A 25,000-nucleotide genomic window follows, 5' to 3' on the forward strand; every position below is an offset into this window, starting at 1 on the left:
GTATGTCCTACCTCTACATTTCCAGGAAGGACCTGGAACTCAGTGGGAGATGTCCAGGCTTTAACAGAGCTGTCATTATACAGTATGACCCCAGAACCACATTACATGCCACAGCCCCTCCTTAGCAGAGGACTAGTACATGGTACCCACCCTGAAAAGAGTATGAAGTGAATGGGCATCCTGGGGTTCAGTGGCTCACAGGCTAATTCACAATAGCTTTTTCAGGGGGCTTTGTAGCCATGTTTGTATGAAACACTCCCAGACTCTCACACAGAATCTAAATAAGAGAAATGTTAAAAGGCGCAAAGGCATGTTACTTCAGGACCCAAAGCCACTGGCCAGTAGAAGGAGAATGTCTGTATGGCCAAATATGTGACTGCCATGCACATGGTGGCTAAAAACATGCTGCTATGACAAGCACAGGCTATAAAATGAAGCCTACACAGGCCCCATTTATGTAAAAGAGACTCCAAGGGAAACAACCAGTGAGTGGATCAGAAGCTGCTCGGCATTACCTCCTGGAGTCCAGTGAACGGCAATGGGCTTACTAGTGAAGAACTGAGGTTCCTTCCTATATTTATATTTTAAAGTAAGAATGGGTTGGTGTCCTATGACATTTGTGTGTTACGCAAACTGAATGAGGGACAAAGTGTTTGGGGGTGTCCAGCTGGCATAAAAGGCCAGGGACAGAGCCCTGCGCAGAAAATGCCATGGGAAGACCTCCCCAAGCCATCTAAGACATATCCACATTCCTTCCTCTTACCAACCCAACAGGAAGGCTGATACACACACCTTCCCCAAGCAGCCTGCCTTACCGTTCCCATAACAGAGCTGATGGTTACACCCAACAGGCCAATCCCTCCCCACTGCAGCCTCTGTCCTTTCCCTTGAAGGAGCTCTGAGCCAGGGATCATGACATAGTCAGTACCTCAAGGCTGTCAAGATTTAAAGCAGAAGACTCCTAGGAATATTCTCTCACACAAGAACCTCGATCAGCGATTTCAGTAAAAAACTGAAGGGCATCTTTTTCTGCCTCCAAACCCTTATCGCTCTCTGGTCAACTCCTGCTTATCCTTCAAAACCAGGTCCAGGCACCTCCGGAATGGTCTTCTCTCCACATCACACTCAGTAAATTAACCATCTCTCCTGAGCCTCCCATTGGCTTTGTTTCTCTTCCATCTTGAAATAATGTGCTTCCACATATCTCAGCACAAGCTCCTAAACTTGGCCCTGAGCAAGGTACTCAGGGCCCTGTGGCAAAGGCTTATCCCTCATCCTGTTTCCCAGGGTAGTACCTGCTTGACTGGGTTTCCAGGTCAGGGAACTGCCCCACTAGGAAGCATGAAGTCACTGAAAGTCAAGACAATGTTAGCTGTGATTTCAGCTCTGTCACATAACCACGAGTGACCTCAGACTCTTGGTTCTACCTTGATTCTAAGCCACAGCACCACCTGACTAGCATCTACTTCAAAAAAAGACTTTTTTTTTGTTACAACCACCATATAGTACCATCCCAGGAAATATGGAATGCTGCAAAACAAAATATTTAACCCATGGTTCTTATACTCTGCCCTCTTTTAGAAATGCACCCTTAATTTTGGTTCTATGTAGGTGCTTCATAAAATATCTCTAAAGATAATGTAAACAGCCTTCACACTCATTAACATGGCTATGATTAACAAAACCAGAAAAACTGTCAGGGGAGGTATAGAGAAATATGACCTCTGGTGTACTTCTGGTACAAATGAAAATGGAATGGCTGCTTTGGAAAACAGTATAACTGCCCCTAGAAATTAAAAGTTAGCTGGCAAGCTGGGCATGGTGGTGTATGCCTTTAATCCCAGCACTTGGGAAGCAGAGGCAGCCTGATCTAAAGAGCTAGTTCCAGGCCAGCCAGGGTTATGTAGAGAGACCCTGTCTCGTAAACAAAACAAACAAACAAACAGCAAAAAAGTTGGCTGGTTAGGGCTTACTGTATAAAATAGCTTGTGATGTTCAATATCGGAAAAGTTAATTCTACTTTTAAATGAACGAATCTTAAATGTAAGTGCCTGGTGGAACCTGCAAGGAAGCACAGTTAAGACTGAGGAGTCTGCAGAACTCCTCAGAGGGAGCGACCTCTTAACCTCATGCACTTAAAAACAAGTTCTATTGAACTCCTTCTTGCTCTTTTTAGAGACTGTTGTCTCTTGTGTATGTGTTATCATAAGATACAGAGAAATTTATCATTTCATGATAACATGGCATACCTTATGCTATTTACAAAATATGTGTCTAAGACATTTATAATTCCTGGGAGAAAAAAGTAAAATGCTAATTTGTTAAAAAAAATTACACACACATATGGTGCAGCATGTACACACATACACACAAATTTTTAAAAATTAAGAAGAAATATAAAGTTGGAGGAAGAAATTAAAAGTTGGTTTCCCATATTATCCAGCAATTCTATTTCTGGCTATGTGCCCAAATGCATAAAAAGCAAGAATTCCAACAGATGAGTGCTGGGAGGTTTTATGTCAACTTGACACAAGCCAAAGTCATGTGAGAGGAGGGGACCTCAACTAAGAAAATGCCTCCCTAAGATCGGGCTGTAGGTAAGCATGCAGGGCATTTTTAAAATTAGTGGCTAATAGGGGAGGACCCAGCCCACTGTGGGTGGTACCATCTCTGGACTGGTCGCTCTGGATTCTATAAGAGAATAGGCCAAGTAAGCAGCACCCTCCATGGCCTCTACATCAGATCCTGCCTCCAGGTTCCAGACTTGTTTGAGTTCCTGTCCTGACTTCCTTCAGTGATGAACTACAATGTAGAAGTGTAACCAAAATAAACCCTTTCCTCCACAGCTTACTTTTGGTCACGGTGTTTCATCACAGCTAAAGTAGTCTTAACTAGGAAAAGATGTTTATGCACCCTTATTCATAATGGTATTATTCAAAATAGTCAAAAGGAATAATTAGCCAAGTGTCCATCAGTAAACAAATGTATTACAGGACATAGTCTGGCCATAAAATGAAATATTATTCAGCATTTAAAAAGAAGAAAAGGTGGGTGTAGTGACACATGATTTTAATTCCTGCACTCAGAAGCAGAGGCAGGAGGATCTTTGTGAGTTTGAGGCCAGTCTGGTCTACAAAGAGTTCCAGGCAAGCCAAGCCTGTCTCAAAAAAATCTGACATGCACTCTAACATGGATGAGCCCTGAAGATATATGAAGTAGGTCAAGCAGGCTTTTAAGAGATACATACATACAGTTCATTTAGACGAGGTTCTTGAGCAGTCAGATTTATAGATAGAATATAGAATGGTACTTGCTTGGAAACACGAGGGAATGGAGAGTTAGTGTTTAATGGACATACAATTTCTGTTGGGAAAGATTTTAAAAAGCTTCTGGAAATGATGGCTGTGGCTGCTGCACAAGGACATTAAATGTGAATGTACTTACTACCACTGAGTTCTAGATTTAAAATGGTTGTGGTGACAAATATTATATTATGTGTATATATACTTTGCCAAAATAAAACCTCAAGTCTGGAGAGCTGCTTTGTGCACAGGAGTGTGACTCAATCAGGAAGACACAGATGATTTTTAATGATCTTTCCAAAAGGTGCTAGAGACAGTCTCCCTTGTCACTTTTTCAGTCCTGAGGGAACAGAGGACCACAGTTCCCATAAAGCAGCTGACTTTTCTGGAGAAGAGTCCTTGCTTTACCTGGGCCCTGACCCAAGACAAACCTGTGCTAGGTAGCATGAATGTAGATAGGGCAGAACAGTTCACCCCAGATATCACTGACCTGCCCCATACACAACTCCACAGGAAGCTAGGCAAGCGAGATGACAGCAGCAGGCTGTGCTGTGGGCCACACTGGGCTTCAATCCTGCTGGGGTTTTTGATTCTAAGAAAGTCATGAGAGAGGTAAAATTACCCAGCACACTTACAGGATCACTTCCTTAAAACTTCCAGAGAGAAAGCTGCAAAACTCTTAAGAAACAGACTTGGTTCCAAACACATGAGATGTGTGCTGGAGCCTACAGCCCACTGAGCACTGCAGTGAGAGCCAGCTTCCTCCAACACCCAGAGGGGTAAACATGATTCCTCTCTTCCTCCCACCAATACACTGTCAGGGTAAATCCCTATTCCCCCTCTCCTCTCTTAGAGAATAGGAAACCTGTAAGTATACTGAACCCCATTCCAGAGCCAAAGGCTAATGATCACACTTAAACTGGCAAATATTTATCAGATACACACGAAATGCCATACCTCTGCAGATAAGGAATTGCTGTCAGCATAAGACCCTGAACTAGACCTGGAAGGGGTTACCAGATCTAAACCATAAGAGCGAGCGAGACCACTATCTAGGAGCTACACACAGCCGGGGAGAGCACAAGAACAGCAGTGCCTGCAAGGGCCTGCAAGGGAAGAGACAGGAAGGAGCCCAGCCAGTGAGGGCCTCCACACCAGGGTCGTTGCTAAGTGGTTCAGGATATGGGGAGTCCCAGGAGGTTCTCAACAGGTTTGTCCCATGTGTGGGGCATACAATACAGAAAGGGAAGGAGAACAGGGAAGGAGGCCAGCAAAGAGCAACTGATCAGGCAGATCAGGGCTAGACCAAGTCAGAGAAGGCAAAAACCTAGGTGAAACAAATGTTATGGATTCTATAAAAACAAACAAAAGAATCGAACACCAGCAGTGAAGCCTCCAGATGAGACACAGAGCCTGAGTTCAGCCAGATTCTCCGCCTCCTGGCCTCCCTTCTGACATTGCTCACCTCTGGAGCCATCTGTCCGATGTATGAAACTGAGAGGAACGAGTCCCATGGACACCTTTTTAGAAACACGCCATTGCGAGTGACATTTTCGGGTGTCAAAGTTAGACTTGTCTGCTGGCAGATCGAATATGCCCAGCTGACGAGAGACTGCAACACCAACAATTATAGAAACAACTCAACAAACTCAAGAGACTGCAAAACAAACTCAAGAGGCTGCAACACCAACAATCATAGAAACAACTCAGCCTCGGATCTGGAACTCAAACCGACCGCTCTTTCATCTCGTCCAGCACATCCAGCAGACAACATGGTAGGCCCCTGGAAAAGGGCCCTCACTTCTCAACCACAGCAGCTCAGGGGAACTGGAAGGAAGCCAAACTTCACGACCTTTCAGAGAAGCAAGTGGTGAAAATACCATACAGGTACAGGACTTCTCTGTGCAAGAAGACAGCACAAAACAGCACACATCATGTGACTCCCCTTAGCTGCACCACCAGACAGGCAACACTCACCTACAGAGACGGACGAGATCAGTGGCTGCCTCCGGGTGTGCTGACAGGAAGCCAGCCTAGGAAGGGGCTTGAGAACAAAACAAAACAAACAACAGCCTGTCTTGGGTGAGGTTGACTGTCCATGTCTTGGCAGGGTGCAGACTACAAAGCACACATTTGTCAAGAATGCATCAACTAAGATTTGTACATTGTATTTCCTATAGGAAAACCATAAGACGTCTCAAAAAACAAAAAAGGAAAACCATATCTCAAAGAAAAGATCAGAAAGCAAATATACAATATTTATTATATACAAATAAACTTACTATATTCACAACTATAAATAAATGTAGGAAGTATATGAATATGTGTATACACACATATAGACTGGATTCTTAAGACCACTCCTATGGAGGGGTAAGAGTTTCGAGACAAACTAAAAGCTACCTTATAAAATTTGTCCTTATGTTGCAGGGCTGGGCATGAACCTGAAGAACCTGTTGTTCAAACACATAAATGAGTAGGACACGACCTATCCAAAATCACACAGCAAAGCAATTTCAGAGTGGTGACCAATCCCAGACGTCCTAGGTCCCCGCCTGAGACATATTTCTCTGTTTGAAATGAGTGCCAGAAAAAGCCAAGAAAACAGAAACTAAAGGTGGTTTAGGGAACAGCTCCATTAAGCCCTCAAACCAGGAGCTAAGCCAAACTATTCTTCCTACCAAGCAGTCTGAATCAGGAGATTAACTTTCAAACAATAAAAGTATTTACCCCATGAGTGAGTCAAGCACCCCTCTACCAAATGGCATCTGGCTACCTCCTCATCGAGCCTGTCTAACAATAACAAGCAGTCAAATGAAATGACTGACAAGAAGCTGTGGGTAAACAGAAAGCCCTGTGGCTGTCATGACACTGACTCAGTGTGGGACCCTGGGAATCCTCCTACTGTGGCAAAAGCACAGTTGCCTTTGTTCAGATCACGGCACAAACTGGAGTGGCGTCTCTCTCTTTTTTTTTTTTTTTTTTTTGCATATTCTTTGTGGGAGGGTGTTTTGTTTTGTTTTCTGAGATAGGGTCTTTCTGTGCAGCCCCAGTTGTATGGAACTCACTAGGAAGACCAGGCCGGCCCTTAACTCATAGAAATCTGACTGCTTCTGCCTTCCAAGTGCTGGAATCAAGGGCATGTGCCACCATGCCCAGCCTGAATGAGATACTGGCCATGGGGGACCCTGAGAGAGCTTCAGGCGGAGAGCTAATTACCACAAAGACCAAGGCAGGCTCAAAAGGTTGGAACTTTCAGTCCTTAACAACCCCACCCCACTGAAGGGTGTGGCTCTGAAGCCAAGCCAGCCTCCGATACCGATGTGTAATCAACCATGGCTACCCTGCTGATACCTCCATGGTGCCCTAACAGATGGACTGTAAGACCCCAGACAGGAACATGCAAAGGGGCTGGGAGATGGTGGACACAGTAAGGCACAGACGCCTCATGCTGGTCCCCCTTTTCTTGTCCTAGGCACTGTTCCATTTGGCTGTTCATGGGCTGAATCTTTTACATCAGTGTGAGTAGAGTGTGCTGAGTTCTGTAAGCTGCTGTGGCAAACTATCAAGCAGGAGGAAGGAGTCATAGGGTTCCTACCTCGGAGCTGACTACTCAGAAGCACAGAGGTAGTAACCAAGGCTCACTGATGCACGAAGTGAGATAGTTGTAGAGGAGTCAACCCTACCCAATGGGGCCTGCACCCACTCCAAGCAGTGGTAGAACCGAACAGTAGTACAGGACTCCCAGTTGGTGGTGGTGGGGAGGGGGTTCACATTTTGCTGTCAGAAGTGTTTATAAGGGTAAAAACAGCATAGGCTTACCCTCTCTGGGCCTGTTTCCCTTGTGCAAATGAGAGAGGCCAAAGGAAACTGGGACTCTTTTATCTGGAACCCTGTGATTCTTTGAGTGGCTGGTTTAAGAATTTTCTGAAGTTGGGGCTGGAGGGGTGGTTCAGTGGTTAAGACCACTTGCTCTAGCAGGACACACATAGTGACATAGTGACTCCACCACCTGTAACTCCAGGTGCAGGGACTGAAGCCCTCATCTGACCTTGGCAGGCTCCAGGTATGCCTGTGGTACACGCACGCACACACATACACACACACACACACACACACACACACACACAGGCAAAACACTCACACATGAAGGGGGAGGAGAAGGGGAGGAAGGGGAGGAAGAGAAGGAAAAGGAGGAAGAGGAGGAAGAGAAAAAAGAAGAGGAAGAGGAGGAAGAGGAGGAGGAAATATTTCAGAAGTTAACCTAAGAATCTGACTCTCTCTCTGAAAGGCACTAGCAAATTCAGCTTTCAAATTCCCCAGCAGCACAATTTCCCAGGCCACATTTCCTTACTTTGACTAATGATCTGCCAGAACTATATGATTTATCCCTGCAGTAGCAGCAAAAGAACAGGGCACTTAATAGTATTTCTACCGTGGGTCCCTGTTCTCGTCGCCAGCTCTCAAAGATGCACAGCCCAACTTTCTGAGATGAAACCTCTGAAGCTGGATGTGGTGGCTCATATTTCTATCTCAGCACTCAGGAGTTTTAGGCACAGAGATTATTGTGTCAGTTGAAGGCCAGCCTGGGCTACAGTGGATTCCAGACTGTTTGGAGATAGACTGAGTTGTTCTCTATTGCACTTAATTTAAAAACTAAAACCCCAAAGAGAATTTTTGACATGCCTCCCAGACTACCAAGCCAGCATTTCACTAATGGTTAAACAGCAGCTGGCAGCCGGGAATGGTGGCTCATGCCTTTAATCCCAGCACTCTGGAGGCAGAGGCAATAAAATATGAGTCAAGCCAGGCACAGGGTTGTGCACTGTAGTCTCTGCTGCGTAGGTGGCTGGGTTGACAGGATCACTTGAGCCCAGGGGTCGGAGGTCACTCTGAGTAACATATCAAGTCCACGTCTCTTTAAGACAAACAGACAACATCTATGCATATGAATGATATTACCTACCTAGAATTTTGTGAAAATTAAACAAAATTAAGTTTGCAAGATATTTAGCCAAGGAGAGCTGGGGACATAGATCAGTAGTTCAGTGCCTAGCATGTGCAAGGCCCTGGATTTGAACTCCAGCACCATAAAAGCAAACAAACCACAAGGTACTTCTCTGGGATCAGGAGGGTCCTAAGGGTGGAAAAGTTAAGCTGAGAAGCAGAGCAAGGAGATGGCGGGGAAGGGGGCAGAGCAAAGAGTCAACCTCCTCATATCAAAGGCCACAAGAAAACCTGCTAACTAAAGAGTAAGTTTTGAAGCCTGGTGCAACAGTGCACATTTACAGCCCCAGCGCTGGGGGACAGAGACAGGCAAATCTTGGGGAGTCACCCAGCCAGGGTAGCCAAAATGGAGAGTTTCAAGTTCAGTGAGATTCTGTCTCCAAAAATATAAAGTAGATGGGCTAGCAAGATGGTTCAGCAGGTAAAGGTGTTTGCTGCTACCAAGCCTGAGGACCTGAGTTCAAGCCCCAGGACCCACCTGGTAGAAAAACAGAACCAACTCCCACAGTCTATCTCTTAACTTCCCCATGTGTACAATGGTGCATACACTCACACACCTCCACACATAATAAATAAATGTAATAATAAATAAGGTGGACAGTGGTAGGGGAAAACACCAGATGTTGACCCCTGACTGCCACATGTACAAATGTGGGCAAACATCCCACACACACACACACACACTTAGCCCTCAGTGGGATATCTATATCTCCCTCCCCAAGTCTCAGAGAACACCAAGGAGAAAGGGACAGCAGGGACATAGAGCTGAAGAACAGGTCTGATATTGTCTTCTAGATGTGACATCCTGTTGCACTTTTAAAAGTTTCTATATGTCATGAGTGACTCTCTCTCTCTCTCTCTCTCTCTCTCTCTCTCTCTCTCTCTGTGTGTGTGTGTGTGTGTGTGTGTGTGTGTGTGTGTGTGGTGTTCCTCAACATGCATACAAGTGCCATGGCATGTATGTGGTAGTTCTGTATTTCCATACTCTGAGTCCTGAGGATTGAACTCAGGTTCTCAGATTTGACAGCAATTGCCTTCACCTTCTCTTAAACTCAGAGCAGCTCTGATTACAGACAATGATTGGGCCCAGCACCATTGTGCCATGAAAGTGGAGGGCCTCAGTGAGGAGGCCTTGCCCATCCCTGAGGGTTCTTTAACAGTTAACAGTTGTTATGGGGGAGGAGTTTACCAGGTTCCATCCCTCTTTGAGTACTTGTAGGCAGAAAATGGTTGTAGGAGGGAGAGACTGTTTTATTAGTGTCCACACAGGTAAGTTAGTTACCTGTGCTTTTGTAAGTAATCCTAATTAAACTCACTGGTTCACAGAAACAAAATACCCAGGAAAGTAAGAGGGGGGGCCTAACTGGGCAGAACAAGGCAAGGACTGGGAGGAAAAAGAGAGGAAAACGGGAGTGATACACTCAAAATACAGCAAGAAGCGCCATAGAGGAACCTGTTAATATGTATGACCAAGGGGCTGGAGAGATAGCTCAGAGGTCATTGTCTGCTCTTCCAGAGGTCCTGAGTTCAATTCCCAGCAACCACATGGTGGCTCACAACCATCTGTAATGGGATCTGGTGCCCTCTTCTGGTATATAGGTGTACATGCAGGCAGAATGCTGGATACATAATAAATAAATCAAAAAAAGTATGACCAATAAAAGCTGGGCATGGTGGCCCACTTGGGAGGCAGAAGCAGGAGGGTCCCTGTGAGTTCCAGGCCAGCTTGGTCTACACATCTCGGCTAGCTAGGGATACACGATGAGACCTTGTCCAGCCCTACAAAGGGGAAAAAGGTACAAAAAAAAAAAAAAAAAAAAAAAAAAAAAAAAACTTAATCCAGGATTTGAGGAGGAGTCAGACAAATTAGTCCTCATAACTCCAAGTGTTTTATCCTTAGGCTCCACTAAAAAAGAAATAAAAGCATGACACCATAGGCAAAAGCAGCAAAAGACAGATTGGAATGAAAACTGCTCACTGAAGGACACTAGCAACAAAGTAAAAAGCTCCTACAGTGAGGTGAACATTTGCTGTGGGATTGATACCCAGACTACACAGGAAACTCCTAAAGCTGAACAAAATTAACATCTCAAAAACTAGGTAAAGAACTTGAGCAGATCCTTCTCCAAGAAGATAGTCAGTAGCAACATGGAAAGATGTTCAACATCATCAATTAGAGAAATACAAATCAAAACCACAATTAGGGGCAAAGGATGCAGCTCAGCATCAGAGCAACTGGCTTGCACTGTTATGAGGTCTTGCATTCAACAACGCACAGCACTGTAAAAAAAAAAAAAAAAAAAAAAAAAAAAAAGGTGAGGAGAGAGCATGCCTCGCTCAGTACACGGGCATTACCGAGGAAAGCAGCAGAACTGAGAATCGGTTGTTAATGAAGATGGGGGATGGAGTTTGTACGCTGCTGGTGGGAAATCAAGTGTTGTACCTGGGAAACCAACATGGTGGATCCTCAAAAACTACAAATGAGGGTTGGGGATTTAGCTCAGTGGTAGAGCGCTTGCCTAGCAAGCGCAAGGCCCTGGGTTCAGTCCCCAACTCCGGAAAAAAAAGAAAAGGGAAAAAAAAATACAGGTGGGGCTGGGGATAGAGCTCAGTAGTAAAGCACTCACCTGGCACATGTGAAGGCCTGAGGCCAATGCCCTCAGAGTCACAAAAAGTTAAAAATGAATTACCACATTACCTACCAATTTCACTTCTGGGTTAAATTAGTCCAAACAAATTTAAAACAAAGATATGAACAGATATTTGCACACTCATGTTAATAGTAGCATTATTAACAGCAGCCAAGAAGCAGAAGGAACTGAAATGTCCATCAGTGGATATGGACAATGGAATGTAACAAAGCCTTTAAAGGGAGAGACAAACTGACACACTCTAATACATGAACCTTTAAGAAGTTCCATATGAGGGGCTGGGGATTTAGCTCAGTGGTAGAGTGCTTGCCTGGGAAGCACAAGGCCCTGGGTTCGGTCCCCAGCTCCGAAAAAAAGAACCAAAAAAAAAAAAAAAAAAAAAAAAAAAGAAGTTCCATGTGAAACAGACACAAAGGACAAATCCTGGATGGTTCTTCACCCGCAAGTCCTAGAGAGTAATGTTCACCATAACTGAAGCAGAATGGCGGTTACCAGGGGCTGGGGATGGCGCCCAGGTGAGTGGTCATGATGGATGGTGGTGATGCTCCACACAGAAATGAGCACCAGGACCACTGTATTGTGTGTTTAAAATGGTTAAACGCCCCCGGGCCAAGGGACAGCTCAGTCATATAAGGACCTAAGCCTGATCCCCAAAACCCACATAGAAATTCACTAGGAACAGCCTTTAGTCCCAGCAGTTGAAGGCAGAGGCAGACAGATCTCTAAGCTTCAAGCCAGCCTTGTCTATATAGCAAGACTCCATCTAAAACAAAAATGCTCCTCCACGTTCCAGAGACAGCCACATCTCCTCGGGCAGTGTCAGCCTCATCCCTCACACATGATGGTGAAGGAAAGAGTGAATGTATTTGGCCATACTGGGTGCCTGGTTACCAGGGCTGCCTTCTCTGCCTCTGGCAAAGTGGAGATTGTTGCCATCATCGACCCCTTCATTGACTCAACTACATGGTCTACATGTTCCAGTATGACTCTACCCACAGCAAGTTCAACTACACAGTCAAGGCTGAGATGGGAAGCTCGTCATCAACAGGAAGCCCATCACCATCTTCCAGGAACGAGATCCCGCTAACATCAAATGGGATGATGCTGGTGTTGAGTATATCATGGAGTCTACTGGCATCTTCACCACCATGGAGTAGGCTGGGGCTCACTTGAAGGGTGGGGCCAAAAGGGTCATCAAATCTGCCTCTTCTGCCAATACCCCCATGTTTGTGATAAGTGTGAACCATGAGAAATATGACAACTCCCTCAAAATTGTCAGCAATGTATCCTGCACCACCCACTGGCTAAGGTCATCCATGACAAGTCTGTCATCATAAAAGGACTCATGTCCATAGTCCAAGTCATCACTGCCATCAGAAGACTGTGGATGGCCCCATTGGAAAGCTGTGGTGTAATAGTTGTGGGGCTGCCCAGAACATCATCCTGTATCCACTGGTGCTGCCAAGGCTGTGGGAAAGGACATCTCAGAGCTGAATGGGAAGCTCACTGGAACTGCCTTCCACGTTCCTACTCCCATTGTGTCCATTGTGGATCTGACATGCTGCCTGGAGAAACCTGCCAAGTATGATGACATCAAGAAAGTGGTGAAACAGGAATCCAAGAGACCACTAAAGGGTATCCTGGGCTACACTGAGGACCAGGTTGTCTCCTGCAACTTTAACAGTGATGTCTACCTACTCTTTCACCTTTGATGATGGGGCTGGTAGGTATTGCTCTCAATGACAACTTTGTAAAGCTCATTTCCTGGTATGACAATGAATATGGCTACAGCAACAGGGTGGTGGACCTCATGGCCTACATGGTGTCCAAGGAGTAAGAAGCCCTGGATCACTCACCCCATCAAGGACATGAGATCAATAGAGAGGCCCTCAGTTGCTGAGGAGTCCCAGTCCCAATTAGCCCCCAACACTGAGCATCTCCCTCATAGTTTCCATACCAGACCCCCATAATAACAGGAGGGGCCTAGAGATCTCTACTCTCTTGAATATCATCAATAAAGTTTGCTGTACACACTCACACAGACACACAGACACACACCCAAAGACACACACATACACACGTGCACATGCACACAGAATACAAAAAGGAGCACTGGGGAAGCAAACACAGGATCCTTGGAGTTCATTAGCCAGCTACTCTAGCCTAATTTATGGGCCTCAAACCAATGAGAGACCTCACCAGTTCCTGAGGAGGACATGTGAGGTTGTTCTCTGGCCTTCATATACAAACACAGGCATAAAAATGGTGCTACATGAATATAAATTATGTTATATGCATTTTACTAAGATGTTTTAAAGAAAGAAAATGACTGGACACAGGGTCCTTCATAGAACAATCCATTCAGTGCATGAGTAAAACTAGGCTACAGAAGAACATTTTGCTTTTCTGTTGGCAATAACCAATCTGTGAGTTGGAAGGCAGACTATACCACAAACAGGAGGAGGCTCTCAGAGGGCAGCTTGAAGAAAGACGGTAACAGACTTGATGTTCAGATGGAGAAAATCAATAAGAATCTTTTGCCAGGAGAAAGAAACACTACATAGTGGCAAAGTCTGAAACTAGCTTGTATAAATCCTCTTTCCTAAATATAGTAAGGGCCAGAGAGCTGGCTCGGTAGTGGGTAAAGGCACTTGCACACAGGCCTGATGACCCGAGTTCAAGTCCTGGATCTAAAAATGACAGGAGAGCACTGACTCCTAAGCAGTGTCCTCTGACCTCTACCAGGCACTTTGTGGTACTAAGCACAGCTACACACATTCACACACACACACACACACACACACACACACACACACACACACACACACACACACACACACAAAGATAACTGAACATACTCAAACACACACGTAAGATAAATAAAAGGAATTAAACCCAGCTGTGGGGCTGGAGAGGAGGCTCAGCAGTTAAAATCACTCACTGTAATTCCAGACAACCTGTGTTTGGCTTCCAGCACCCTCACGGCTGCTCACAACCATTTCTAACTCCAGGTCCAAGGGATCTGATGACTCCTTCTGGCCTCCCTGGACACTACATATGATGCACAAATATATACATACATACATACATACATACACACACACATACACACACACATACATACATACATATACACACACATGCACAAATAATAAAATTTTTAAAAGGAAAAAAAGAAAAACAAGCTGGCCCAGCCCCCAAAACTTGAATGTCATATCCTTCCAGACTACTGGGTCAGTCAAAACATTCTGGCTGATTTATCTGCCAGGCCAAGAGCAACATCCCTATTGTGATTCTCCTCAAAGCACAGTGTTTATCACCCCTCCCTTTGAGAACCTCAAATCTAAGTCAGAAAATACATAACTAAATATAGAGAGGTTATACCGGAACAAGTTGAGAGGGTAGAGGATATTGCTTTCCAAGAAATAAAGACAAAAACAAGGAAAATCTCAAGGAAGTTTATGATGAGAATTTTATTCTCCTTTGAATTTTTCTGCTTTTCCTATTTTCTTTGTGGTTGTCACTGATTTTTTTTATATGAGAATGTGAACTATTCCAAATAGTTCGTCGTGACACTCCTAGAGGCCCTGTGCTTGCAGAAATTAAGCAGTGGAGGAGAAAAATCAGTCGAGCCCTCCTGTGTCCTTCTAGTCTGGTGTTTTATAACCTGTCCAGGCAATGAAGAATGAACCCCAGACTTTGTCCCAGGACTCCAGTGACCTGCCCCTTTCATCTCTGATGGAGGTTCTTAGGAAGTGTCCCTATCTCTGACCTTGGAGCAAGTGTCACTCACTGTCTGTAGCTAATTTCCTAGTAGGACCTACTTTTTTCATTCTGAACAGGTAGGGCTTTGATGCTAAGAAAGAATGATCTTAGGGGTTGGGGATTTAGCTCAGTGGTAGAGCGCTTGCCTAGGAAGCGCAAAGCCCTGGGTTCGGTCCCCAGCTCCGAAAAAAAGAACCAAAAAAAAAAAAAGAATGATCTTTATGTTCCTGTCATAGGCAGCCCAGTGAAACTCCTGGAGCAGGGTGTTCCCTCCCTACTAGTCACGTAACCCCAAGTAGGTTAACGCATTTTTTGTGCTACCTTGATGGTTCCCATCTGCAAATCAGAGATGATAACAGTGTCTCTTTACACCAGTGCTATGAAACAAAATGATTTTTTTAAAGATGTATTTATTTATTATTTATAATTACACTGTTGCTGTCTTCAGACACACCAGAAGAGGGCATCAGATCTCATTAAAGATGGTTGTGAGCCACCATGTGGTTGCTGGGATTTGAACTCAGGACCTCTGGAAGAGCAGTCAGTGCTCTTAACCACTGAGCCATCTCTCCAACCCAAATGAAATGATTTTAAGATGCAAGAAGCATTTTACTCTTTTTTAATGCTTTATTAATACTTCCTCCTCTCCTTTATTCTCTTACTTCATTAACCTGTCCAATCTTACCCCAATCACTTTGTCTTACATGATCTAGGGACCTATCCAAGTTCTTTGTTTAACTGAACAACCTGGGAAATGCTTAGCTAGACATGTACAGGTGGGCAATATAAAGCCACTGAATGTCTGAGGAAATGAGTCTTAAATAATCACCCTTTAAAGATGGCCCCTCAATGTCCATATCTAATGTTTGAAGAAAGATAAAGAAAAGATGCAAAGAAATGAAATATTCCATCTATAGCAATGGTTCTCAGAGTGTGCCATCGAGAAAGCAGCATGGTTAGGGAACTGATTAGAAACTCAAACTTCTAGAGCCTGCCTGGGAAACTCTGAGTGGGGCCTTAGCAGGCCTTCTGGATTCTGATGCTGACGAATTATGCATTCAGTCCAAGAAGTGACATATGGGCCAGTGCCAAGTGGGCACTGACCAGGAGCAAATTCCAAGCTTCACTCTTGTCACTGACCTGCACAAGTCTCTTAGTTTCCCACAGCTGGGGTTTCTTTAAGTCAGCAGAAATGATGTCTCAAGTAATTCAGTGTTTTGAGGACTCAGGGATGTTCTGTGCAGACAGTCTGCATGTTGTTTTTGCTTAGTAATTTTAAGTTCCAAAGTGAGACGCTGTAAATTCCTTTTAGTCTCTTGGTATGTATCTTACACAGTTGTACTGAAAGAGAAAACGACAAGGCCAAAGGGCTTCTCACAACTGCCAACCATTACAGCACTCAGAGGGACAACTAATTATTCTTGATATAAATAGCCAGGCTAGAGTCCTTCCTTTCCCATTCATAGGACACTGGGAAGTACTTCATGTCCAACGCCACAAACACTGTGCCTGATTATCTGCCTCCTGTCTGTGGCTGAAATTCTTTGAAGAAAAGAGATAATCTTTGAATTGAAATGAGTATCTGAAAGCATGTCTAGCCAATGCAAGGGAAATGGTGTGCATCCGCAGAATGCCAGGGACCTGACCTGGGGAACTCCTGATACATGGCATTCAACTTCACCAACACTGAATATAGAAGGTTGACATTAAACAGTCACACCTTAAATTTGTTTAGTTTTTTTTCTTCCACACTTCTTGGCCTCAAACTACACAGTCTAGTCACGAGCAACTTCCAGAACAAAGGACAGGATCCATATGTGAAATGCCCAAATAGCTATGTCAGACTATGTTCTTGGCTGCCAGTACTACATGAGCAGACTAAGCACTGAACAAAACACCACCACATTAGAAGTCTACAATAATTTCTCCACCAACCACTCCAGCCTAGAACATGTTTAGTAAGGATGTTTTCTCTCCTAAAGGCTCCTTGATGGTAGCTTTTAAAGATCTGAATACCCACACTTGCATAGCACTCATAAGACCCTGGGTCCAAGAATATCTCCACAAATATCTGTATTGCCCAGGCCTAGGACTTTACAGGTACTCAGAAATGACCAAGATACATAGGTACAAGGCATGTGCAGCTAATAAGTACTTTATGGATGGGAAAATAAAATCTAGAAACTAAAAGCTGAAGCCAATTAGTAAAAGCCACATTTAGCACTGGCTTAAAATCCTAGCACAGAAAAAAATCATCTTTGATATTGCCCACCCAGAGCAGGGCTTCATCTTATCACCCAACCTTAGCTACCCCATTCCCCACCTCTCTCCTCACCATACCCTCCTCTTGGCCTGCAGAGGACCTCAGAGGACATACCTGCCCCTTCCTTTATTCTCTTCTGACATCTAAACGCCTACATCTCATCCAGTCCAGGCAGCTCTGTGTTTTCTCCCAAACCCCTAAATCCCAGGTCCAGAGATACTGGCTCTCTCACCTACGGGTAAAACAGCTGTTTCTCTCCTCAGAACCTCAGTTTCCTCATCTCTAAAGTGGGAAGAACAACCAATCACAAAACAGCTAGACAGAGCAAATGACCCTTGGAGAACTACTTTTAGCTACTGTCTTAAATATCTATCTATTTTATGTGCACGCGTGTGTGCCTGAGTGCATGTATGTGTACAACAAGTATGTAGGAGTCCATGGAGACCAGAAAAGGGCGTTAGGGTCTCTGAAATTAGAGTTATAAGCAATTGTGAACCACGTTGCCACTGGCAGCCGATCCTGGGTCATTTACAAGAGCAATTGGTGCTGTTGACTTCTGCCCTATCTCGCCTGCCCTGTAGCTGCTATTACATTTTTTTTTAGAAATTTATATACTTATTATTTTTATGTGTATGGGAGTTTTGCCTACACATACGTCTGTGTGTCACCTGCATACTTGCCGACAGTCCACAGAGCCAGAAGAGTCTTGAGTTCTTGAGACTGGAGTTAACAAATGGTCGTAAGCTGTCATGTGGGTGCTGGAAATCAAACCTGGGTCTTCGAGAAGGGCAGCCAGTGTTTTTAACTGACAAACCATCTCTTCAGTCCCTCAGCCACTGTTTTAAGCATTAACCTTGTGGTTGCTATTTCTGTATACCCTTTCCCCATCCTCAGAACATACCATTTGTTGCTGCTGATGGTTTCTTGGAATAGGGTCTCGTATAGCCTATCACAGCCTCAAACTCTCAATGTAGCTGAGGTTGGCTTTGAACTCATAATCCTACTGGCTCCACCTCCTCCTAGGATTACTAATATTCACCACCATTCACAGCATAAGTACATACTTTTAAAAAAATTACAACACCAAAAATCACCTTTACTCTTTGCCACTATCCTACAGAATATCCACTAAAATTTCAATCTGTCAACTTAATATTTTTATAAACTAAAATGACTGAGGCCCAGCTGCTGACTAGTAGCTGCCTATCAACACGGTCCCTTCAACATCTTCATGATGACTTTTTTTTCTTATTTATTTATTTTGTATGTGTTTGCCTGTATCTATGCATATGTACCACGAACATACCACAAACACCAAAAAAAGGGTGTCAAATCCCCTGTAACTCCAGTTAATCGATGACTGCGAACTGCCATGTGCAAGAGGAACAAGTACTCATAGTAAGAATCACCTGGGGCTGGAGGGATGGCTCAGCGGTTAGAGCACTGACTGCTCTTCCAGAGGTCCTGAGTTCAATCCCCAGTAACCACATGGTGGCTCACAACCATCTGTAAAGGGATCTAATGTTCTCTTCTGCCATGCAGGTGTGCATGCAGCTAGAGCACTCATATACATCAAGTAAATAAATAAATCTTTTTTAAAACCTATCCTGCCCTTCAAATGTCTTTTACAAGCAATAGTGGATCTAAGGCCTGGGAAGGTACTTTCCTTCACTGCCCATAAACCAGTCAGATCACATAGTCTCTTCTGACAGAAAACCCAACCCTGACTTAACTGTTCTGCTGTGAACAGAAAGAAAGTCCAATTCACTGAGTCTCTACAATGTTCTAGATAAGAGACCAAGTGCTGGTAGACATGAACCCTTCAAAGCAAGCACTCTGAACACAGGACTCTCCCCCACCCTTCCCTCCTTTTTCTCAGCAGACAGTCACTCTCAGGCTTGGAAGGCCTACACAACCTTCTGAGGTTCCACAGCCAAGGTCATTCGACTCAGGTCACATCTAACACATTTACTTATCTACGTCCATTCAAATGCCCTACATTCCTTACTTCTTACTACATTCCGTCCTTCATATGTTCCACCTCCCCCCTCTAGCACCCCTTCCTTCCTGCCAACCCTCTAGACCCCTGGCTTCTCACTGGGTTGAGAAGTGAGTTTGGACTGCAGTGAAAGGGCACTTGAAGACAAAGCAAAACAGAAAGGAAATGAGTAAGAAGAACGGAGAGAGAGACAGTCAGGTTGGCAGAGATGACTCGGTGCTGAAGAGCACTTGCTGCTCAACCATGAGAACTGAGGACTGGATCCGAACACCCATATCAGCCAGATCACAAATGCCTGTAACTCTGCTCCATGGGATCCGATGCCCTCTTCTTCCTATACACATCTGTTTACACACTCACATAGACACATGCACACACATACGTAAATAAAATAAACCTTTTCAGAAAGAGAGGGGAGGCTGGAGAGATGACTCAGTGGTTAAGAGCACTGGTGCTCTCCCAGAGGACCCAGATTTGACTCTCAGCACTCACATGGCAGCTCAAAGCTGTCTGTAACTCCTGTTCCAGGGTTCTGACACCCTCTTCTGGCCTCTGTGTGCACAAGAAATGCAAGTGGTATATAGACATACACGAAGGCAAAACAAACACATAAAATTGAAATGTTTACATGTAAACAAGCACATATATATGTTTATATATAAACACATAAAATTGACATATTTACATACATACATACAGAGAGACAGAGAGACAGAGAGTTGAGTGAACAGAGAAAGAAGTGTCATAGAAGTGAGAAAAGACTTTTAGGTTCCAGCATCCATGATCACTTAAAAGACACTTTATCAAAAAGGAACGGAATGCTCCTAAATGCCAATTAACAACAGAAGAAGCCTCGGTAAGTTTGAAGGCCTTTCTAACAACAGAATAGGAGGCTATAAATTCTTAAACAACATAGAAAGTAAGCAAGTCTCTACTGCCTGAACTAGTCAGAACCATAAGGATAATACACATCCCAGTTCATGAAAGGTGATTTCAACCAGCCTGCAGACCCAGCTTTAATTTTAAAAAATTTTATGCATGTGGGCATTTTGTTTGCCTGTCTGTGCACCATTTACATGCTATGTATATAAAAGGCACCAGAAAAGGGCAACCAATCCCCTGGAACTGAAGTTGTAGCTGGTTGTGAGCCATTGTGCAGGTACTGGGACTTGAGTCTGGATCAACAGCCAATGCCTTTAACTGGTGAGCCAGTTCTCCAGCTCCAAGACACAGTTTTGACTGATCTGTTGGCATAAGCTCCCACCTTGAGTGAAAGGCCAAATTGTTTGTTTATTATTTATTACTTGCAGTGCTGGAGATCAAATCTAGGATTTTGCATGTGCTACGTTAATGCTCTACCAGTGAACTATTCCCCTGTCTGCAAGTGGCCTTTTCAGTAAGGAAACTTCACAGTGACCACATGATTGTATCTTTGCCTGTGCTGTTCCTTATGCTGCCCATCTCTAACTCCTTATACTACTGACAGAAGCTCTGATTACCCTACTACCGTTTAACTTAATATAGTGGGAGAACAACTTGATATCAACAAGAAGATTTAAAACTTCAGAACTTGAAGAGTCCCACATCTTATCTCCGAATACCTCCTGTGGCAGACAAGGGAACTTTAAAACATAAAGGGCACAAGGTCAAGAGGAGAGTCCCTGGCAAAGTCACTACTGGAGTCCAAGTTTCCGGGTTCCAGTGGAATGCTTATCAAAAAGCAGCACTGCCTCCCTTCTTTCCTAGGAGGCCTACAAGGCTCTGCAGCCATGCCATCCCCCTGCCAAGCCAGTCACTTTTCCGGAGCGCCTCCCCCATCCCAGTCCCTCCTACAGCTGAGTTGCAGATCAAATTAGAAGTCGTGTAGCATGGGGCATTTCCTGGGAAAGTGCCCAGCCTCAGAGCCATTGGTACCAATGAGCAAGGACAAGGATGGAAGGAGTTACATTCCACAAAGGCTCTGGGAGACAGAGGCCCTGGGAGCAGATGCAGTGAGATGCCTGGAGAAGAGTACTCGCAGTGACATCTCCCAAGACACAAGGGTAAGTAGACCAGCATGGACACTACTTCTGGGGAAAGACTTGAAAGGCTGGGCCCTGATAGGTAGGGATGCGGGGAGCCTCTCTAAGTCCAATTTGCACCCCAGGGGAGCCTCCTTGTAGGGTGAGGTGGCACCAGCGTCAGGCAGAGGCCCCGTGACAGGGATGCCCAGTCCACCTTTGAGATGACACCACTTATTGGCAGAGGCCCAACCCGCACGTGAGGTGATATCAGTGCCGGGAGGAGGCCTGCGGACCTCACCAGCCCGGTCAGCCGCTCTGTGGCTCACTCGACGCCTGCCCCACGCGCGGCCTTACCAAGACACTGCCCTACAGGGGTGCTGAACGGATTCCCCAGCAGGAACTCCATCTCGGCGGGCCTCGTTCCAGCCCGGACGCCTGTGTGCCACGGGTCTCCGCTGCCCGCGCTGCTCTCTGCCCTGACTGACACTTGCCCCCGCCCCACCCTCGGGAACGCTGAGCGCCGGCCTGACCTCGCCCTCTGGGTGCATCTCTATTGGGCAGCGTCTACCCAGCCCACCTCCGATTGGACGACACTCCACTCTCAGTGAAGTCCCACCCACCCCGCGGCGTCCGATTGGTCACGAAGCAAGCTAAGTCACTGGGGTCTCCGTCAGCCGTAGCGGCACAACCCCCGGACCCGCCTCCAATCGAAAGGCCGTTCTTTTTGATTCATTAGCACGTTGGTCAGTCTAGAGAATCTTTACGATTATTGGATAAAAGGTGTGTCAATCATTTAAATAGGCGGGCAGAAAGAAAGCGTAACTAGAAGTTGAAGCTCTTTGACTGTGCTGATTGGAGAAACGTTTGTTTTCTTCAAGTCTGGTTGGTGTTAGAAACGTTTCCCCACCCAGAAATATGGCCACGTGACAAATCAACTTTCACCCAGGATATTTATTTCCTGACTTCCCCTTAGCAACCAAGTGGCGGTGCTTGGTTCCACAGCAACCCAGCAAAGCGTCTACTGCAAGGAGAGTCCTTAGGGAGGTAAGAAGTAAGAGTTGAGGCTCCAGAACGACTCTAAGATCAGAGGTTGTATGACTGAAATCTCTCTTGTAACTCCTCTGTGAGGACTCCGACGTGGTCCTTCTCGTCTGTAAAATGAGCACACATGTCATTTTACACGTGTACTGAGACTTAATCAGGCTTTTGAAAAAGAAAATTGATACAGCAAAAGCAAGTAGGAAGAGGGTCCATCTGACAGCTTCTGGCTTGATCCATTTAACTGAAAGAGAGGTACCCAATCCACTGATAACTCCTTCTAGAATTTGGCTATTATATCCTTCCTCTTGATGAGCAATAAGTTATTTTTATTTGGTGCTGTATGAAGTGTTTGGGATGAGAATACAGATATTAAGTTTCCATCTCAGTCCTGTCAGTAATTCACTCCATGACTTTGGACACACACACCCCACCTCAAGCCTCAGTTTCTCTATCTTGGGAGTAGGGACACTAAAATGTCCCTTTAAATAGCTCCCAGAGCTGGCATGTAATTAAATAAGTGTGTACACTGAGAGTAAGACAAGGACTTACCTTCATCAGTTGCTTTTATTCTCATTATTTTGGGACCCTTAGGGTCTATACAGTGTTTCAGGTCCAGTTGACCCAGGCAGGCTCTTGTTCCCCAGGAGATCCAGTGACGAGGCTACCTGGGTGATTTGTTTGTAAAGCTTTTGGCTGCTTCTCCACATCCTACCTCTGGTCTTCACCAAGGACATTATCATCAGGCAAGTCAATTGGACCCCCGTTTGGATAAATTATTGATATCTTCCCCACAGGGGAGGATTCTTTGGGCCTTGTCCTGGTGGGGAGAGGAACATGTGACAATGTCTGTTCCTAGTATGCTGGTTACAATACAGTGGTGATTAAGAAAGTGGGTTCTGCGTTAGACAAGAGGTCACGCCTCCTGATAAATCTGCATATTAGTCAATCTAGAAAAGCATTTCTATTACAAAGATTCCTACTATGTGCTTTCATAGTTCCATACACCCACTAACTTGTCAATGTTTGTAAATACTGGGATAATCTATTTAATTCAAGTCTGGTTCAGAAGTCAGGCCATGCCCCTGCCCCTTCAGTATCCTTTCTCAAGGTTGGTTATAGAGAGCCACTCTGACCTGGTAGCCCTCACAAAGTTCTCTCTTTCCCTCCTTACAGATGTGAGCAAACCCTGCTCCCCCTGATGCCTGGGCCAAGACATACTTGAATTGCAACTTTACTCTCTTATCTAAACCTGCCACCATGCCAGGAGTCATACAGACTAGGTCAGGCCAGGCCACATGGTGTAGAACTAAAAGTCACCAGAGCTCTCCCATGCCTCCAAAACTGAATGAGTCAGAAACCTCCTTTGTTCTTTGGATCTGAGGGAACTAATGGAAATGGAAAGTTTGTCTTTTCCTCATGGCTGCCTAGATCATGATACCATCTCCTCAGTGCTCTCCCACTTCGGGGCTCCTCATGGCTGTCTGTGGCCTTGAACCTCTGACTCTCCCAGCAAAGTTCTTCTGAGGGCAGCCTCTCCCACTACCCCTCTTTCGAACATTATTATCAGGTCAATCAATCACTTTAGCTTAGGCGCAACCTTCCAAACTAGATTCTATCTCAGACTGGAGATGATCACTCCTACATATAAACTAAGTTCCTAGTGATGTCCCAGAACCCTGTATTACAGCCACTCTGGTGTGGTCACTCTCCTTCCTTCCTTCCTTTTGACACAGGGTCTCTATATGTAGCTCTAGCTGGCCTGGAACATACTATGAAGACCAGGCTGGCCTCAAACTCATAGAGATCTGCTTGCATCTACCTCCCAAGTGTGAGGACTATAGGACTAAAGGCATGCACCACCACTCCTGAGTAGCCTCACTCCTTTTGTAATCCTTGCCACTAAAGCTATAATGAGCTTCTAAAAACTAAAATCTGATCCCTAAGGGCTTGCCAGCCATCATGGAATACAACGCAATGCAGACCCTATGTCACTTCTGCTGTCTGGCTTGGGGTCCTTGTCATCACCTCTTCCTGCTTTCTTTTCTTTTTATCCCTCATATTGTATCTGCCCTGACTAGGCCAGTTGTCCCTACTAGGTGCTTTCACTGTTCCCCACACCTACTAAGTTGTTTGTAAGTAAATCTTGGTGTGGCGATTTAATTCAGCTCTGAAACAGAAGACCTGTCCAAGGTTCACAGCATGTGGTAGTTATTTGGTATGGATGTGTAGACTAAATACAAGCTTTTAGATAGCTGTAGGAGTGGGGAATCGTCTTCCCAACAGGAAAAAGACAAAGATTTAAGCTGGCGATGTTACTTTTCAAAAAATACACAATCAGAGTCAAAGTCCTCTCTGGGTGTGAACATCTAGCATAGTTCTTGCACCAATCCTACGCAGCATAGAACCCGCTGAGCTTGACTGGAAGCTAGCTTGCTTGACTGGAAGCTAACTTGACCTGCTACAGTTAATGGGCTTTGACGAAACAGGTCAAAGTTTTGACACCAGAATTGAGTCATTTCCAAAAGCACCACACCTTTAAAAAAAAAGTTCCATGTACTTTTCAGATAACATCTGACAAATGAAACACATTTAAAAAAATTTCCCCAGAGGTAAATTTTGAGGTTGGTGGTAAATTATGAGAAACTTTAAGGGAAATTGTTTAGGAAGAATAGGAAGCTGAAGGGCACAAGAACTGCCCTGGGAGATTGAGTTTGTCAGTCGGTCATCCTGAGGAGGGAGAGTCAGCCAAGTCAGTCAGTCACTCTGAGGAGGAAGAGTCAGTCAGTCAGTCACTCTGAGGAGGGAGAGTCAGTCATTCAGTCAGTCAGTCACCCTGAAGAGGAAGAGTCAGTCAGTCACCCTGAGGAGGAAGAGTCAAGTCAGTCAGTCACCCTGAGGAGGAAGAGTCAGTCAGTCATCCTGAGGAGGGAGAGTCAGTCAATCAGTCAGTCAATCACCCTGAGGAGGAA

General features: G+C 45.0%; 2 protein-coding genes across 19 annotated transcripts in view; one reads left to right on the plus strand and one right to left on the minus strand.

The window, feature by feature from the left end:
- Nucleotides 1-21,472, minus strand: part of Tom1l2 (target of myb1 like 2 membrane trafficking protein) — a 122,123-nt gene extending 100,651 nt beyond the window's left edge. For all 7 annotated transcript variants that reach the window (XR_015630776.1, XM_087572887.1, NM_001399549.1 and 4 more), the window contains 1 exon segment: nt 21,345-21,472. Coding sequence is in view for 3 of the 7 variants with exons in the window: in XM_087572887.1 (XP_087429013.1) it covers nt 21,345-21,396 (52 nt within the window). In the remaining 4 variants the exon portion in view is untranslated.
- Drc3 (dynein regulatory complex subunit 3) overlaps nt 12,380-25,000 on the plus strand; it is a 50,517-nt gene continuing 37,896 nt past the window's right edge. For 3 of the 12 annotated variants that reach the window (XR_015630343.1, XM_087570348.1, XM_087570349.1), the window contains exons 1-2: nt 20,894-21,029; nt 22,676-22,774. The gene's annotated coding sequence lies outside the window, so the exon portion shown is untranslated. 12 annotated transcript variants of the gene reach the window in all.

The sequence above is a fragment of the Rattus norvegicus genome, chromosome 10 (assembly GCF_021556685.1).
Source record: "Rattus norvegicus strain SHRSP/BbbUtx chromosome 10, alternate assembly SHRSP_T2T, whole genome shotgun sequence".
Taxonomy (NCBI): Eukaryota; Metazoa; Chordata; class Mammalia; order Rodentia; family Muridae; genus Rattus; species Rattus norvegicus.